A 19,919-nucleotide genomic window follows, 5' to 3' on the forward strand; every position below is an offset into this window, starting at 1 on the left:
GTAAGTCACTACAGAAGGAAAAGATGAGGAGGTGGAGCAGTGGCATACAAACGCTATGACTTATTATCGGATGTGGTACTCATATCCAATTGTAATTAAGACAAACAAGTAGAAAAACCCTACGTTCGTAAGTAGCAAATTCCTTCGCAATATCTACTTAATCTGCTTCCTCTACAGACCGCTAAAAGTAGGAGAGATAGCTTGTTTCGAAACTGACCTTTTTAAATTCTATTCGACTTAGGAACATAAAGTAATACTAGTAACAGATACGTATTCATCCTCTTCACTTTCAAATTCACTTGTGTAGATTTTCTTCGAATATAACAATATTTCAGCTTACACCTACCTATAATGCAGCCTATAGTCACACCCTCATACAAATATCTGCAACGAAATACACAAGCAAAGAAATTCGTACCTTTAATCAGCTCACATCATCATATTCATGACTTTCTCTCTAAAATATCCAAGAAATGAAGTGTAACTGACAACATACAGAGACTTTAAGTGTATCAGTGTACCGGAACATGCATCGGAGGTGCAAGAGAGAATCTGTGAGACGAGTTCCTTTCCATTCCTGGACTTGAAAGATAAGCTCCACGGATATACTACTAAACTATTTCGATTACACAATAAATATGCTCCCTCAGAGATCGGAAACCTGAAGGAAAAACCTGCACCTTGGCTTACGGAAAACAGTTCCTGAATTTCGGAGACACCACACATTGGACTTATAAACGACCTCCTACCATTGAAAATAAAACTGATAAGAAGCAAAAAGCAAAGAGAATCAATCAGTCTGAGAGAAACGATAACTGAGACATGCCAATACATTAATCTAAAACATAAAGCCCAGGTGATCTATGGAAAAGCTTGTGTGATCTAGAGAAGTATAAGCGAAGTAGAAATTGCAGCTGATCATTTTGTCCCAGCCAAGAAACTATATGACTATTTCACTTTAGTGACAAGAGCCATTAAACTATAAGCAAAACATAGCCTTACTGATTATTTCACGAAGGTAAATGATGGCAGTAGCGAAAAATAGTGTCTTTAGACATCGAAAAAGTCTTCAGATCAGCATTTAATGTACAGGACGGCAGCACAGTGCAAGTGATCAAACTTATTGCTGACCCACTACTGTTCAAATTAACTACTGCTCCATAGGCCTTAAGGCTCTTCCATTAGCAACACAGCACAAACACTCACTCCCATGAGAGTACAAGAGTAGTATGGCAACGAGAGCACCACCCCATATTGCATTCTTGCCAAATTTATTCAAGATGGCGGATCCAAGTTGGCAGAAATAGATGTGGCAATGTTGCAATTACTTCATGGTGGGAAGTTCAGATTTTGGTGGGAAAAATAGGTCAGTTGGGCTACCTCCAGTAACCTAATCCCCTCCCTCCCCTCCCCCTCACCACCCTTCCCTAAGAAGATGGCAGGAAGATCAAATTTTGGCGGGAAGAATATCACTTTGGCTACCTCCACTAACCTAAGACAATTGTAGAAAAATTTTCGTGGGAAAAAAGTTCACTTGTACTACCTCCACTAACCTAAGAAAATGGGGGGAAAATTTTGGCTGAAAAAAAGGTCGCTTGGGTTACCTCCACTATCTAAAGTCATCCAACCACCACGTTTTCCTTGGAAATGGCGGGAAAAGGACTCGGCCTTTGCAGGGCTGCTGGATAGGATGGATATAAGTCTTTATTTTGCATGCAGTCTTTATTTAAACAATTTGAGTTGTCATAGGTAGTTGCTCCATCCAGTGTGTTCACTATGAGGTCCAGAGTCCAACTAAACTAGCACACAGTACTGCCACCACAGCGTGCTGTGGTCCAAAGATGGTAGGGGAAAAATGGTGGGAAAGGACTAAGACTGTGTCCAGCTGCTAGAGAGAGGAAGGGGGTGTAGTTTATTTACTTTCAGTGGAAAGTAGGAACAGTTTCTTTAGGGACACATTTCACATAGTTTTTTTACTACGCTGGTATAGAATGGTCACCCTGATATTCTTTGGTTCACAATAAATAGCCTACAGACTGGCAAGCTACTCCTAAATTACTGAAATAAAGCAGTACACTGATGTACAGACACGCAAACAACTCGTAAATTGTCAAAATAATGCACGTAAAACGCTCTGCAGACACACTCACTGATTATAAACTGTCGAAATAACGCCTTGCACAGCCTACAGACCTGCAAACTGCTCGTAAATTACGAAAACAATGCAGTGCACTGACGAACAGGCATGCGAACAACTCGTAAATTGTCAAAATAATGCATGTAAAATGCTCTGCAATCACGCTAACTACTTCTAAACTTTCGAAATAATGCATTGCACAGCCTACAAACACGTTCACAAAACAATGCAGTATATTGACGTACAGACATGATCTCTATGCGTAAAATTGTCAAAAATGATGCATGTATGAGGCTCTGGAAACACGTTCACAATTCTTAAACAGCCGAAAATAATGCAGTGCACAACCACTCTTTGCACGTAAAAATGCTTTTGAACTATCGTTACGAAATTCGACCGCATCGTATCAGCAAACTGTTCCGTACAGAAGCCCCAAAGTGCACATGCCATGGCAGTGTGAGCGAGGCGGTCCAACATGTACATGTTTACCTAACTACCATTGCTGATGTGATCATGCAGAGATGTTTGCCTAGTGACTCACAATCGCAAGTGCAACTAAAAGATTGTCAGTGTTATACTAACGTCTCATATCTATGTAAATAACAGCCAAGTCTTCATCTGGATGCACTATAGAAATCTGTTGCAATGCTTTCAGAAACTGTTTATGAAAATATCCCAGAATAACACAGGATGCATTCTTCCCAGCGATCCTAATGGGACAGCTTGTCCCACATGTGAGACGCCTCTGGTAGTGTGCATATTTACCTTGCCACCATATGCATCTGGCCTAATTGCCAAGTGAGATGGTTCCCGTAGTGACTCACCCGCACAGGCACAGCTAAAAGGTTGTCAGTGTTACACTGACGTCACATGTCTATGTAAATAAGAGCCAAGTCTCCCTCTCAGAAATTGTAAAGTGCCAAAGAAATAGTTAACGCTCGCTTTTGTTGTTGTAGGAGCTTGTCTTCCTGTAAATTCTTGTCCTAGCAGGACCTGTTTACAAGAATAGCCTCAATGAGTTTGTAGAGACTCCTATGCTCAAGCACAAAGAATGTCTTGTCAATGAATGGAGATTATGATTGGCTCTTACTGAATATACCTGCCAAATTACTGATGCTGTCAGTGTGGGTGCACTGTCCGCCACTTTTCCCTGCAGTGGCAAAAGTATTTTGTACAGATCGCCATATCACACTGAAAGTTAAACCTTGCAAAAGTGGTCTACAGATCATCAAATACAGAAAAATACTCCCTCTATTACATTGTGCTGCCACTGTAGAGGAAAGGTTGAATATTTCAGTGTGAAACCATTCTCCAACTCGACCATACGTCACCACATACTGTACTGACGATGTATACACACAATTAGTATCCTGCACCAAACAGAGTCATTGTTTCTGCATGCTGTATATAGGTATCAAACATCAGACCCTTGTACATATACTCTGAAGACAGCCAGCATAGGCACATGGACCATATATAGCCCTTGCAGCACTACATATTTCCTGTGAGCTCGGTAGGTCATCCACCGCAGCCGATGGTCATTAGTCATCTGCCCCTGCACACACACTAGCCCAATATGTGACCAGAGCACCCTCAGCAGACTGAGGCCACTCCCCAAAATGTTGCACAAAGGCTGGGTTGGTTCCCCTTGGCACAAAGGCATTACTGTTTCTGACCCCGACTTGCTTGCTTTCTACACCCATATCAAGACTGTGGAGTTACAAGAAAATATGTATTTTCACATGGTTTGCCAGAATGTCATACCATTTATGCGATACTTCTTGATATCAAGCACATAGCACTATGCTACCAATCGCTTGCACAGTATTATTCTGAAGATAAAGACTCGAAATTAATACTCTAGAAACCCAAAACTTTAGCGAGGTGCAGTGTGCTGTAAACCACTAAGTAACTAGAAACGTATCCCGTCTGTGAAGATCATTGCATGACATATCGAAAAAAAATAGAGGAAACAGATATTTCCACTCACGAATACTGATGTCAGTGATATAACAGATTCCAAATCATCTCTATAACTTTCAAAGCTATGGAAATAGAAATATCTCTGCCACTCTTAAGACTTGACATACTTTTTCAAGTAAAAAAAAAAAATTCATTCCCTTTGTGGCTAGCCCAGTATTCATCAGATCCATACCTTCCTTGCGACTGGACATAGTCATTTTCTGTCCACATGTTTCAACACATACACACATACTTTATAAGCCTGATTCTCAAGGTAAACCGACCACGCGTCCCCTACTACTGAGTGTAATACTTCGCCAACAACTGATTGCTGGTGACATGAAAGAATGTGGAAAGTTATTTGGCTAAGGAACATGGTATGAAGCTGGTATTTGCAACTCCATCATGCCATTGCTAGATATTTCTCCATTCTGTCTCGAGGCCACGTCAGAGGTTCTGTGATATACCCACTGGGTCTTAGGTGATGGTTGACAAGAATAATCACGTACAGTAGATGGTGTGCTGATTGAGGCCATAAGAAATGTATGCTAGCTTTTCAGATCTCTAGTGCTATGCTGTCCAGTAGCAATGCTGCCTGTGATTTGGAATCAAGTCTTTCCATTCAAACACATACCTGCACAGGATCCTATGGAGAAGTCTTTTAATGATTACAGCCACTAGTTGACACTTTATTAATTAACTTGATTAATTAACTAATTGGCAGTTGATTAATTAATATCTAGTGCAAATATGATCATGATCATCATCATCATCATCATCATCATCACTGAAATAATAAAGGCCATTTCTGTGTCAGAAGGGGAGGGCAGTGGAGGAGGGGGAGGGGGGGGGGGAGAATCATTAAAGTCAAATTGCAGTAATGACAAAGGTTTAACTTTATATTGCATAAGATTAATCTGCCACACCTTGAAGCAAAGGAGCTCTTTGGCAACTGTTGACTGCACTTTAGAGGATCGTTTATTAACACGTCATGCTATATACAATTTTTTTTGCAGTTTATTCTTTAGTTTGGCTGCATGCTGAGTAATCACATTCATACTGTAACAGATGTTAATCATTTGTGAGTAAAAATAATGTGTTCTTGTTGTCAGTGGTTTGTGAATTATCATTCTTGTATGGGTATTAACAATGCCAGTTGGTTATCAACGAGAGTTCCCATGTCATCTGCCACCCCTACCCCTCCACTCACCACTCCTCTGCACCTTACTCACTGCCTCTGCAGCTCATAGGGAAAGTAAAAAAATATATATATGGTTTAGTCAGGTATTTCTTTTTTTCAAGAAAATAACTTAAACGTTAGTATAACATAAGCTTTTAACCGGGTTGGAACTAGAGCTTTTTTTATGGCTGCTTGCAAGTCACCACTCACCTTCCAAAATATTAAAAATACCCTATACCCCAGGCCTAGCCGCGTCCCCCTCCCCACCCCCCCACTCTACAAAGTATCATATGGGTGCTCATGGTTGGCAATACTCTTGAGATGCACACACATTTAGGCATGTGTTTTTCAATAAAATCAGGAAATTGCAGACAACTTAGGGTGGTGTTCAGTTTAATTATTTATGCTGCAGCTACAGTTGAAATGTACCTGAATTTCTAATTTGAAGAAATTCATTGTGTTGTGGCAATTGATTTTTCCAATAAAAGGGAGAAGAGAGAGAGAATCTGAGGTGTAAAAGGTTCCATTGCAAATTAATCTTACAGGAGCAGGTTGTTCATCACATTTCTTAACCAGAATGTGTAATTCATAATGACACTGTTATTACACAAAAGTCAGTTAACGAAAGTAATTCAGATGTCAAGTTGATCTCTGATGTACAGCATTCATTTGATCTTGAAATTAGTGTCAATTAACTGGATCAACTGTTCAAAAGCATACAAAATGGCAGTGCTGTCATGGATTGAAATGATATGAAAGAAGATTGATTCTTTAATGCATGAGAGCTACAATGATAACTGTAACTGCAAAAAATTAATTGAGAATGTTGTCACTGATGGAAAATTGAAAGAGTTTGCCCTGAATGGTAATACATTATGATAGATATTATTAATGAATGTGAAGATGCATCTCCATGTATAAGACTTCTATTTGTGCACAAAAGGTGTGTCACAGAAGAAGAAGAATAAGAACAAGAACAAGAAGAAAAAGACACAGAAGATTCCAGGCGGTGGTTGGTGTAAAGACAGGAAACAATTATGAGAAAATGAAGAAGTTAGCAAATGATAGGAATCTGAGGAGAGCTACTTGTAAAGACCTGCCTTAGAACAAAACACTGATGATGATGTGTGTTGGTGAGCATATATACTATCTGATCAAAAGTATCCAGGCACCCTTATGTAATGTGGGATTGACCACTAGATGCCATTAGAGGTAAGACCAACCAGTATAAAATGGGGTGTGGAGAATTGTGTTGTGCGTAGAGAAGCAAGAACAGCAGAATAGATTTGTCAGGAAAGCTTAGTAGTTCTAATCATGGACAAGTCATTGGACATCACCTGACTACCAAATACATCCAGGACTTTTCAACCTTCTGAAACTGCCTTTGTCAAGCTGCTGAGATGACTATGAAGTGGAAAGGTGAAGGACAAACCACAGCTAAACAAGACCAGGCAGACTTCATGTATCAATGGACAGGGACCATTGTAAATTACAGAGGGTGGTTGTAAAAAAAATAAAAATAAAAAAAATCACACAAAATCAGAAAGGAATCACTTATAAGTTCTAAATTGCTGCCAGCAGTCCAGCTAGCTAAATGCCAGTGCATAGGAAGTTATAAGGAATAAGGCACAGTGGTTGAACAACACCTTGTAAGCTACGCTACATTTCTATAGTCAATGCTGAGCAGCACTTGAGGTATTATAAAGAGTGGTACCACTAGCAAGTGGATAATTGGAAATGAGCGATTTTAAGTTATGAATCATGCTATACCCTGTGATAATTTGATGAAAAGCTTTGGGTTCAGATAATGCTTGTGGAACATTACCCGCCATTATATGTAGGTGTTCTGCCTCACAGTGTCATTTATTGTTAAACTTTTGAGAGCATAGGTTCCTAGAAGAATCAACCAATGTATTGCTTCCTCCTATGTATATCACATGAGAAGTCCACAAAGGTAAAATTGGAGAGATCTGAGCCCACACAGAGACTTACCATGAATGTTTTTTTCCCCATGACCCAAGAACATTCATGACTGGAATAGGAAAATGGGCAGAGGGGGAGTGACACTGGTACACAAAGTATCCTCCATGGCACACTGTAATGCAGATGCAGTTGCAAATGTATAGAGCCAACAATGAACTATGAAGAAGGTGGTGTTATGGTACAAGGGTATTTTTCTGGGTAAGTGTGTGGCCTCTCTCATTGGGTTTAAGAAAATGCTAAATGCAGAGGATACAAACACCTTTTACAGCATTGTGTACTGCATACTGTAGAGGAACAATTTGGAGACAAAGGTTTGCTTGTATCAGCATGACAATCCTCCCTGTCATAAAGCAGCATCTGTGAGGCAATGATTTGTAGACAAGAACATTCCTGAAATGGACTGACCTGCAAAAAGTCCCAAAGTGAACCTAATAAAACACCTTTGGTTTAAGAGAGAACATGGACTTCCGTCCAGACACTAGCCTCTAATATTACTACCTCCTCTGGATCCAGTTCTTGAGGAAGAATGGGTTGCAATTCTTCCATAGACATTGCAACATCTCATTGAAAGTGTCCCCAGTAGATTTCAACCTGTCAAAGGCAAAAGGTGGACACAACCCATACTAATGTCCACTAATAGGTATCTAGATTTGTTTCATTAGCTAATGTAGGCACATAAAAATTTATCACAAAAGAGCTCAAAATAATATTTCCTGGTGAATATTTGTTCAAGGATCTGCAGAACAATTTACTAAGCCACACAACTGAGAATGAAGTTCAACAACATCCTTGGTAAATAACTTCAGATTAATGAACAATCAAGAAGGAGCATTAGAAGTGAACATGTAATAGACTTGTTGAGAATACCTCCAGGTATTGTTTAAGAGAATTACATATTTTTGGTGTGCATTTATGATCTTGATGAAGCAACTGGAATGGAAACATGACATTGGCAGTGCTTGTTTATTTTATTTTCTGTGTCCAGAACACCACACATTAAAATGTAGTGTTTGTGAACCATAATTAAATTTAAAGTTTAAATATGTTTTGCCCAATAATCAGCTACACAAATTTTCATATCATTAGCTAGTTGTAAATCTACTTGGGCACAGCTTGTGCCAAGCCTTAGAGACTTCAGTAAGTGGTTGTCTGTTTGCAAATTCCCACAATCACATAGAAGTTCCCCATCAAAGTAGCCTCATTGAGCAACGTTAATCTTGCAATTTGAGACCCTACACCTCAGCCTTTAGAGAATCTTCCAGGTTGTGAAGGATTTGTTACTTCTAGCCACAAGTTCTGTTTTTGACTTTGACAAATGCCTACATATTTGGTGGCATAAGTGGCACAAGTATTACATCTGTGTGATTCTGCTGTCTGTTCTTTCTGTTTATTTACAAGGTGTGGGGGCAGTGACTTCTCAAATGTTACCATTACAACATCATACCCTTGAAACTGGTTACTAACAGAACACCAGGATACATGGCATCACAAGTTTGCACACACCGCACTATGAAGCACTAGTGAGCTACCAAAACACAGTGCACCACAACATGAACTGCCAACCAAACAGTGTGCACAAAATATGCTACCAACCCACAATGCAACACTATGTGAGCTACTAAGATCAATGTGTGTGGACTGTGCTGATCCATCCAAGACACATTGCCACTACATGCTCTGCTGGAGTCTGTGTGTGTGTAAACACACACAAGTGGAATACCGGCCACTGTGAGATCTAAGTTACACGTGACAAACTAAATGCCAATTAGTATCTTGAAAAAGCCTAGCACACGTGAGAGAAGAAAGAGTTTAAAATGGAATAGTATGATGTAAAGTATGTTCACAGATGAATATTAAAAAAATTCTGAGGTATATATCCAGAATGCAGTTACTTTACAGCTAGCTGCATAGGCAGCACAGTAGGGGAATGGACAATGGTAGTGGTGTAGTTCTCTTGCAGAAGTGGTAGTATGGTAGGGGATGTGTAGTTCTACACAAACACATATCTCGCAGAACTTTTGAGCTACAGTTGGGGAGGTAGAAAATGAATATATTGACAGATTATGCCAATACAACCTATAATTCAACAAGTCAATCATATATTATTAAAACACAATGGTTACAGGTTTACACTGAATTTGCAGCAGAAGGAGTGAGTTTTGTTCACCTGACTTAAAAAGGTTTCTTCTTTCTCTTTGTGCCATATCAAAATTAGCTTCTTTTGCCAAAACACAGAGTGGTTAACATAATTTCACCTCTCTAACTTGTTGATGAAGTTACAATTGTGACAGAATCCTGAAAGAACCCATTATTAAACTAACAATTGGCACATGTCAGGTCAATAACTTATTAATACCTCACGTTTGGTACAAAAGTAAATTGTGAGTCTTTCATTTATTTTATTACAAGCCCATACTAATTGTCATTTCACCAGCTATCTATGGACCTTAAAATAATTAATAATTTCATTTGCCCGAGCTCTACAAATATTTTAACTTTGCACTCATTGTTTCTTCCTGTTGTCAATCATATCACATCCCTGAAAGTGTCTTAAATAATCCATGTCCTAAAACCAGTGTAAGCATATGTAATACCACCACGAGAGGGGGAGTGGCAGGGGGAGAAAGACATCTGCCACACCCCCCTCTCCCCTCTCCTATTACCATCCCCACCCCCTCCTACTGTCCTTGGCATAGTCACTTAATAATGTTGACAATGACTTAGTTTAGTAAATGAAACTTGAGCAATTGATTTCGATACATGAAAGCAGTGTACCCCTCAGTTTTGGGCCTTTAGGTGGTGACATATAAACAGCTCATATTGGTGAATGTGTGTGGTTGAGGTTCAAAGGAATCAGGGAATGATGGAATAAGACTCATGATACTAAAAAGGTACTTATTGAGAAGTAAAAGTCAAAGAATAACCAAAATATAGATGGTCTGTTCAAAAGAGCACACTTGTGGAAACAAAATGTGCTGCTGTATAACAACCAATACTGTGTTTCTCCACTCTGTACACTGTAATCTGCTTGGCTCCTGCTTGGTGGTCAAGATATTGATGCTCAAACCTGTCCCGCCCTTCAAGAATGGCAATACTCACTGAATGTGCAGTTAGGCTCCTTACAGTGATGCACTGCAAAATATCACTGAAACTACCAGTTTTCAGTTTCATTGGTTTTTTCCATGCCCTTTTTAGTTGACTATTAAAACTGAAATAACTAATTTCCATTCTTAAGCCTATTATTTCCTGAAATAAATGGAAAAACTGAACAAAGGTTAAAAAATTTTGACCTTCTCAGTTTCAAGGTATATAGAATCAAAATATTAAATGAAATAGGCATATAAAAGGAAACTTATACTAGCCAAAATTTGCTCTTGTCTTGAAAAGTGATAAGGGGTTAAAAACTACAAAAAATCACCAGCATTCTCTTAGTGATTTTAATTTTAGGAAACTCTGTTAAAAGTCATGTTGGGATCTGGGATGACAGCACTGCTTGGGTATTATGAACAGTTAGTGCCACAGGGTGAAAGCTAACACTGAAGAATTCCATTTTCCACATTAATTTGACAATTTTCAAGGGCATATTATGTAGACACTGGCAACAGATGAACTATTTTCTATTTTTATTGTATATAATGAATGAATTGTTAATTTTTTAATTTCATTCCTCTTCTATTATTTCCTTGAAATGGCAGACAAATCTTCAGTCTTTTAAAGGTGATGATGCATTGTACTTCATTACTAAGTCACTTAGCACAAATATTTCCAGATTAGGGACGGTGCCATTCTGCAATACAATGCATGTCCTCCTACAACAGTGAGAAACTGCCACACAGACCAGATGGGGCAAGTCTTCCACACTGCAAATACATGCGTACCTAAAGGTACAGTACACAACAACAGGGACATTATTGTGTTAGCAATGCTGTATCAATTCCTATGTCACACGTTACTTGTTTCTGTCAGCATTATTATTAAAATATCATGATTGCTTTTCCAATTTCCTATACCAATATAATATAACAAACCATTGCAAATTTTATAAATAAAAGTAGCTGTTTCTTTTTTTAAAAAAATATTATTTAAAATAAAAACTTTTAGCACTGCTGCTAAGCCTAATTCATATTTTGGTTATTTTCCTCAACTATTAGTAAAAAATTAAAAAACTGTTATAACTGAGACCAAACAAGTGCCAAAAAGTTCTGGCTATTCAGAATTAAAATATCATTATTGGTTCTAACCAGTCAGTTTTTCCAATACCTGTTGCAAGATGCAACTAGTCCTAAGTGTGATCAGTCATGTTCATGTCAGTTGCTACCACAGGTCAGTCTACTTGGTTGCTTCCTGCCTCCTGGAAAAGGGGATTCACAAAGTGGAGGTGATGTCCTCGAGCATCATCATCCAGGAAGTTTAACCCTATGTTGAATGTTGACTACAGGGCTGATTTATAGGTTCAAAGATTCTGTTTGGAACAGCACAGCCATCAAATTATGCTCAACAGAGATCAGAGGTCAGCACAACACATCAGTAAAAAATATGATTGACTCACCTCCCTGGTAAACTCATGGGATTGCATGCCAGAGGTATACATTGGTACCTGACCACTTTGTCACTTTTCTATGACCATTGGCATCAGAGAATTCACACAATAGTCTGAGAAAAAAACTGATGCTACTGATGCAGGTTTTGTTCCAGTTGTTATCTTGCCTTCAGTTGTGAGGTGTTTGCCCTGTTGTTCATTATGGATACTTGGAGGCCAGATCACCATATGCAAATGGTTGCATACTACTTGGTTTGCCCTCCAACATGCTAATGCACAGTTCTATAGCATTCTCCTTGTGGAACCTATGAGCCATAATTTGTCATTGGCTAATAATGTTAAATGTGGGTAGCCACAAGGAGATAGATCTTCAATGTTTTGCGACTCTGAATATCAGTTGAAAGTTGAACAATACTGTTGAGGAGTATGCCAGTCAGCAGTGAACTTATTATGATAACAAGAAGAAGGGTTGTTAAGTGACAATGTATGCGTGGTGTACTCATGTAATTACACTGAGACTTGGACAGACTGAACAGTGTACAGAAATAATTATGTCCCCTTCATGACTGAGGAGACAGGGCACTCTATTGAACTGCAGAGAGAATGTTATTTCCCTGGCACTCCCACTACACTTGTGGCTCTATGTAGTAATTCCTTCAGTCAAAAGAATATTGAGAAATAGGTTTACTGTAATAACTAGCAGTTCACCCCAGCTAGCACTAAGTATCTACAGTAAGATGACTGGTCTGACATAGTGGTAATAAATTGTACGCTCATACCTGCCTTGTAAATCAGTCCATCTCCATATCCAAATCCCTGCAGTAGTTCTTGACATTAGCCTTCACATACAGATAGAAAATCTTGATGGAAGACAGTAAGTACTTGGGTCAGGTATGTGACACACAGTTGTTGGAGTTAGTGGGGAGTGGCGCCTGCTGAATGTGACGTGGTGTGTACTGTGAGGGCATGATAGGAAAGGGGGAGGGTAAACTGTTGGACGGAGAGGGTGGGATCAGTGGGTTACCAGGAATTGAGACCAAAAGGATTGATGGAGTGGAGGATGTGGTGTAACTTCCATCTGTGTAATTCAGAGACACAGGTGCTTCCAGATGGCCTAGGTTGTGAAGCAGCTATTGAAACGGAGGATATTGTGGTCAGCTGCATGTTGTGGCACTGGGTAGTCAACTTTGTTCTTGTCAACAGTTTGGCAGTGTTGACCATAAATTCTGGTGGACAAGTGCTTTACAGTCACTTCACGTTAAAAGCTGTGCAGTGTTTGCAGCAGAGTTGGTGTATGACATGGCTGCTTTCACTGGCCTCTGAAGGGATAGGATCAGTGGGTGACAGGGCTGGAGAAGGAGGTACTGGGTGAGTGGACTGGGTAGATGTTGCACCTTGGTCTGCCACTGGCATATAATCACAGTGGTAAATGGTTGGGGGTGTGAGTGGGATAGGTAAGGACTATTATGATGTATAATAGGGTGGGTGACAGAATACCGCATTAGGAGGGGTGGAATGATGTCCTTCATTTCGAGGCATGAAGACAGATAATCAAAGGCCTGACAAAGCCGGAATCGGTAAAAACTGTCTGAGATGGACGTGTGACCATCAGCACTGGATGTTCATGCCAATGGGAGGGCACATCTGTCATCTTCCAGGCAAACAGCACCTCAACACATGTACCAGGGGACAGCAGTGGCAGCAGCTTCATTATGATCTTGGGGATATTCACACAGGTCCAGTAAGCTTGTGCAAGGCACTATGATGGCCAAGGAGTATCATACACTGGTTGCAAACCACTTACACCCCTTCATGGCAATCATGTTTTTCAACAGCAGGGGCATTTTTCAGTAAAATAATGCGCCATATCACAAGGCCAGGAATGTGATGGAGTGATTCAAGCAACACAGTGACAAGCTACAGTTGTTATGCAGGCCCCCAAACACACCAGATCTGAACCCAATGGAACACATCTGGGATGTGATTGAATGTGGTGTACAGAGCTCATTGTACCCTGGAATGTATGGGAATTAGGTGACTTGTGTGTGTGCAGATGTAGCCCAACTCTGGGTATTAGGTAGGTGGTCATAATGTTCCAACTGATCAGTACATACAGGTGACCCAGTTGTGTGGTATATTCTCAACTTATCACTAGCTTGCTTTTACAGAGCAGATACTGTTCAGTGTGTGCCACAGGTACTTGGCACATGTGGCCTACACTAGCCAAGTGGACTGCATTTTGTGCTGAGGTAAATAATGAACTGATTTTGAAAAGCATACTGAACTTTACTTTGGTTCACATATCATTGTTCACTGTCTCAATTAAGAACAACATTACACATACACTATCTCCAACTTCAGTATGATCACCACCAAAAGAACAGAACTGCAGGTGAAGCACAATCCAAAAATATGTTTCCTTCAATGTAACACAAAGTATAATATCTAGTGATCTAGTTATGTTTATGAAGACATAAAACTAGCCAAAGCTCTCTTTTACAAAGGCACATTTTCATCCATGTCTTCTTGTAACAGCATTCTTACTACCACTGTTCATTTAAAGTGGGTAAATTTTGTTACTCATTCCCCCCAGAGAGTCCTACTAAGCATCATCCTTTGTTCAACACCTGATCACAAACAGGGAAATCTTGATTGTAACATTTATTTTACTATGTATATAATGTAACAGTGTTGAACCACAAGATCAAATAGTACACATTATATACACATTAACACATGGAAACAAAGGGGAAACGTTTTCTGAAGCAAGGGAACAAGCTAACAGCAAAATAATGAAAGAAATATGGTCACAGAAGAGGGCCATGCAATGTTTCTAAGTACTTTCTGCAGTCCTAAATGGGTTGCAAACACATACAGACACAAAACATTGCACTGATGGCAAGAATGTTGTATTCTAGTACAAAAATACATATTTGTTGCATAACATAAATGCCATTATATATTACAGAATATCACATATATAAAAATATATATGATTTATTGTTGTACACTGTGCAAAGACAAATAGACACTCACTTTAAAATCTCATGTTTATCTGTAAGTTTACACAATTACATTTATTGTGGTGTTGTATCAAAAAAATTCTATAATTGTTGTACAAAATCGAGAGAGAAATAAATGCTGTTGGAACACGTGTTTCCCTTAAATTATTTTTGGCATTCGTGGAAGTCTTTTCAATTTCTTTTAACTCATCACCATACTTTTATGAAGAACAGAAATACTTTTTATTCATAAGGGGTACCATCTGTTACTGGAAAATCTCATTTGATTTTCCTGCTATGGATGTCTTTCAGTTCTGCTTTTTTGTAAATAGCACACAGCAAAAGTTGGTCATTATTCTTGTTGGTAAAATGTACCAATAACTGCAACAACATGTGTTACTGTTGGCAAGGGAAAAAGTATCTTTTCCCTATCTTGTGCCAAATATTTCACAAAAATTAACAAGGAATCACAGAAAATTAGAATTTTGTTTCTGAACTCCACATATGTAAGTGATTTGGTAATAGAAAAAGACTACACAATAAATCAACTGTAAAATATCTGATGTTTTCTATACAACAGCCTATGTACATGTCAATATTCACATTTTGACACGAAGCTCACTTATTCAAGTCTCTGTGTTGTAAACGTCTGGTATTTACATACAAAATTAATCATTCCTACAATTATTGTACAAGAATGACATCCAAGTTGCTAGTTGAAGACATATTGTTTTATTTCTGATTATTCACTCATCATGGGCACCCACTCCACTGTCAACGAAATCCTTAATTGTGTTTGTTGCTTTCAGTGGCAGCAACCTAAAATTTAAAAAAAATAAGAATTTCATATTTTTCTCTATTTATATAATATTATAAATAAAAAGTTTATTTAAAAGTTAAAATAATTTCTGCACAATAAAATGAGCTACATGCAAAACGGTTTAAAAATAAACAACTTATTTCTTTTGTTTATGAATTTAAGTGATGGTTAATAGAACTAGATTCTTGAGTGTAGTGAAAACCATACTAAGTGATATGTTGTGGACACCCAGAGGAGAAAGCTACGCAAATATAGGGGAGCACAGTACATTAGCAGTAGATGTACTGAGGGATACATCTTATCTTTGCAAATCACAATGCTGTTCTCTAAGTCATATTGTATCAACACCTCTGAGAGTAGGAGTTGGGTACACTACGCTATAGCATTGGCTTTATGAAGAGAAATCATGTGTCCTGCAGAAGAGTGCACTGTAATGTGTCATCATGGAAAATAAATACTATATGAATGACTGTCTGACACAGTGGAGTGTTGAGAAGGCAGATTAGATAGTTGATTGGATGGTTAAAGAGACCAAATTACTAAGTCACCAGTTCCTTTTTACTCAAACAGACAGGTCTACATCACAGTAAATCAGGAGGGCCTACCATGCAAAACCCAGGGGAAGAAAACCCCGAGTTCTACAAAAGGTGAACTAAGGCAGGATAAGAGACAAAAAGAAGAAAGAGAGACAGAGTGCACTGATGGGACATGCACCTCCCCCCCCCCCCCCCCCCCCCCGCCCCCCACAGCCCATACCAATTACCAGTGGCACCCCCCTCAGATAGGAAAGACTAACAACACAAACATAACAAGAGAGGCATAGAGAGACAAGAGATGAACAAGTGTAAAGACCACATGAGAAGGGAGAAGAACAGTAAAAGAGAAGGTAGGGCCAGGACCAGGCTGGACCACCAAGCCCAGTCAGTGGCAGCGCAGTCTGGACAAAGGAGGCCACAGAGTGTTCTGCCGACATCTTAGCGGGCTGATAACATTAAGTGGCGCTGCCTCAAACAGAGTGGTAAAACCCTCCTTCACAAATAAAATATAAAACTGAGTCAGCCATTGAGGCATCATCATCTCCTAATAGAGAGTAAGGGAGATTAAGAGTCTGCTGCACGGTGGCTATATTGGGACAGTTGAGCGAAATATAGACCACCATCAAAAGAGAACCACAATGACTATGGGTGGGTCTTCATGATGGAGGAGATGACCATGAGTCAGCCAAGTATGGTCGATGTGCAGCTGGCAAATAACCACAGATTCCTTGCAAGATGCCTGCAAGGAGGACCTCCACAAATTCATAGTATCCTTTATCACCTGTAGCTTGTTTGGTAAAGCAGACTGAACCATTCTGTATTCCAGATTGCTAAAACTTGTTGGCATAATACCAGTCTCAATAGTCAGTTTATTAGTAGCCAGTTTTTTCAGGGTATCTAGGAGTTCATTCCCTGGGATCCTGACATGGCCATGTTCCTAGGTGAAAGTCACTGAGTATCCACATTGCTGTAGTGCATACAGGGAATTCTGAGTAGCAATGACCAAGGGGTGGCAAGGGGCAACATCAGTCAAGAATTTGCAAACTGCTCAAGGAGTTGATGCAGGTGAGAAAGGACCCATTTCTGCAGGAATGGATGCACTCAAGAGCATGAGAGATGGCTACCAACTCCATGGTGAAAGCACTACAGCCATCTGGCAAGGAGCACAGATCAATATGTCCTCTGTAAATAAAAGCAAAGCCCACCTGACAGGCAACCATTGAGCCATCAGGAAAGACTACTTCTGAACCCCAGAATGCACCAAGGATTAAGAAAAATTGGTGACAGAGTGCCTCAAGAGGAATCAAGTCTTTCAGACTTTGTGATAGGTCAAGACAAAACTGTGTCCAAGGGATGCACCACAGAGGTGAGCAAGTCCAGAGGACAGGTGGAAGAGGAAACAAAAGGAGATGAGGGACCAGATGTGGAATGCGATTGTTGCAGGAAATGAATTGCAGGATGGATTGGAAAGAGGAGAAGGTAGTGTGAATGCTTAGGGGAGCTGTGAACATGAGTAGCACAATTGACATACTGTTGTTGGCCCCTAATCTATAATGGAGGGACCCCACCCTCCACAAGTAAGTTGTTCACAGGGCTAGTTTGAAAGGCTTGTGTTGCAAGTCAAACCTGCAGTGGTGTGTTGGATCCAGTATCCACAAGGCTGATAGTGATGCTAAAACACTTACCAGACTCTCATAACCAAAGCAGGATTGTATCAAGGCTTTGTAAAACTGCAGAAGGGTAGTGTGAATTCACCCCTGCTGGTATTGGGGGGGGGGGGAGGAGGGGGAGGGAAATTAAACAGAAATAAAGTAATGACGGCAAAGAAAACAAGACAAAGAAATCACCCACAGGATCCAAGCAGGTTGTAATTTCTATCAAACAGTTGAGGACCTAATATGAAACAAGAAAGTACCACTAAAATGTAAGAGCATCATCTATGAATCTTATTACATTCCAGTTTTGAGATATGATTTGAAACATGAACATTGAGAAGTAAAGATATCAGCAAAATTCAGGCAGCTGTAAAGGGGTTTATCCGTAGCATAGTCAGAAAGACATGGAGGGACAGACCCCTGTAATGTGGAAACCTGAAACAGGCTCAAATTTTAAGACTGTGAGACAAAATAACGTTGCGTGGGTGAGATGATATGGACATATACGATGCATGGATGCTGATAGACTACAAAGAGTAATGTGCGATCTGAAACTCAGAGATGAAGGATCAAGACTTAGGTACAAGAATAAGGTGAAATCTAACACCATGCAAGGAGGATATACCTGGGACAGCATTTAATAGGGAGTGAAGTTTAACGCTTTAACTGCTCTGGACGTTGTAATGTGCGCGCCTTTGTACCTGGCTCTGTGTGCTCTGAATGTTCAGAGCACACAGGAATGGGTACAAAGGTGCACACATTAACACGTCCAGAACATTTAAAATGTTAATGACCGTGACTGGTGGAGAAGCCTCATTTGTCAACCCACTGAATTAGTTGGAATGATGATGGTGATGATGATGATGATGATGAAAGTACCAAGGAAAACTGATGAAAAGAAGAAAAGGATGACAGTAATCAAGAAGAGCGAGAAAAACTTCAGTACACTGATCACTACCATGACTCCTAAGGTCTAACTATATTCTTTTATTTGTACTTTTAATGAATATAGTATTGGACAGTCAGTTACTAACATCCTTATTAACCCCTTTCACCTTTTCATTTTTAACCTCTCCTTCTTCCATCTACCCATATTTCTGACAGTCATGTTCGTTCTTCTAAATTGATGTGTGTTCTCCCTGTCTATGTAATATGTAGGCCTAATTCTTTTCCACCCAGCCTTCTTTTACTCTAAGTTTATTTTCCAAGACTTTACTTCTATCAATGCCACATGCTCCAGCATGTATCAGTATTACAGATTATCATTTAGTATTATTTACTCTACGAGTAGAAGAATGTGAAAGAATGAATAAAGCTTTCCAAAAGTACTACAATTTTGTGCTGAAACAAACTGTTATGGTTTGCATGAGGTGACCAAGACAGTAAGAGCAGTAAGAGATAAATGAAAGAAGTGTGCTGAAGATGATAATAAAAAAATGAACAGGACAAATTTCACGATATACAGAAGGCAGTCCTCTCCAAAAAGTTGGAGAAGTGAATGCAGATACCTAAGATACAATAAATACTTTTTAACTGCAGCAAATAAATTGATTTCACATAATAAAACAGACTAAATGAATGAAATTCATGGTAAAAATCAGAAAATGCTGAAAAAACACTGTCAGAAGTTTTAAAAACAATAAAATGGAAGAGAGTAAAGTACACCCATTTTTGGACAAGGAAGTAGGCATGAATTTGGAAGCTATAGGGAATATCAGTCAGTCCCATATCTGATGAGAACTCTGAAACTATTATAGAAGAAATTCTAAATTTTAAGACATTGAAAGTACTAATTTATGGATGGAAGGCCAACCAAATAGATTTCAAGAGGATTTTTTGCTCATTAGTGTTTAAAATCAAGCAATTTGTAATATATTTGTGAACTTCACAATAAGTAATTGTTATACACTCCTGGAAATAGAAAAAAGAACACATTGACACCGGTGTGTCAGACCCACCATACTTGCTCCGGACACTGCGAGAGGGCTGTACAAGCAATGATCACACGCACGGCACAGCGGACACACCAGGAACCGCGGTGTTGGCCGTCGAATGGCGCTAGCTGCGCAGCATTTGTGCACCGCCGCCGTCAGTGTCAGCCAGT

General features: G+C 39.4%; 1 protein-coding gene across 4 annotated transcripts in view; it reads right to left on the bottom strand.

Moving 5' to 3' along the window:
* Window positions 1-14,694: 14,694 nt before the first annotated feature.
* LOC126278095 (epidermal retinol dehydrogenase 2-like) overlaps window positions 14,695-19,919 on the bottom strand; it is a 348,505-nt gene continuing 343,280 nt past the window's right edge. For all 4 annotated transcript variants that reach the window (XM_049977953.1, XM_049977946.1, XM_049977963.1 and 1 more), the window contains one exon: window positions 14,695-15,623. In XM_049977953.1, the coding sequence (XP_049833910.1) occupies window positions 15,551-15,623 (73 nt within the window). In that variant the 3' untranslated portion in view covers window positions 14,695-15,550. The remainder of the gene's footprint in view (window positions 15,624-19,919) is intronic.

The sequence above is a fragment of the Schistocerca gregaria genome, chromosome 1 (genome assembly GCF_023897955.1).
Source record: "Schistocerca gregaria isolate iqSchGreg1 chromosome 1, iqSchGreg1.2, whole genome shotgun sequence".
Taxonomy (NCBI): Eukaryota; Metazoa; Arthropoda; class Insecta; order Orthoptera; family Acrididae; genus Schistocerca; species Schistocerca gregaria.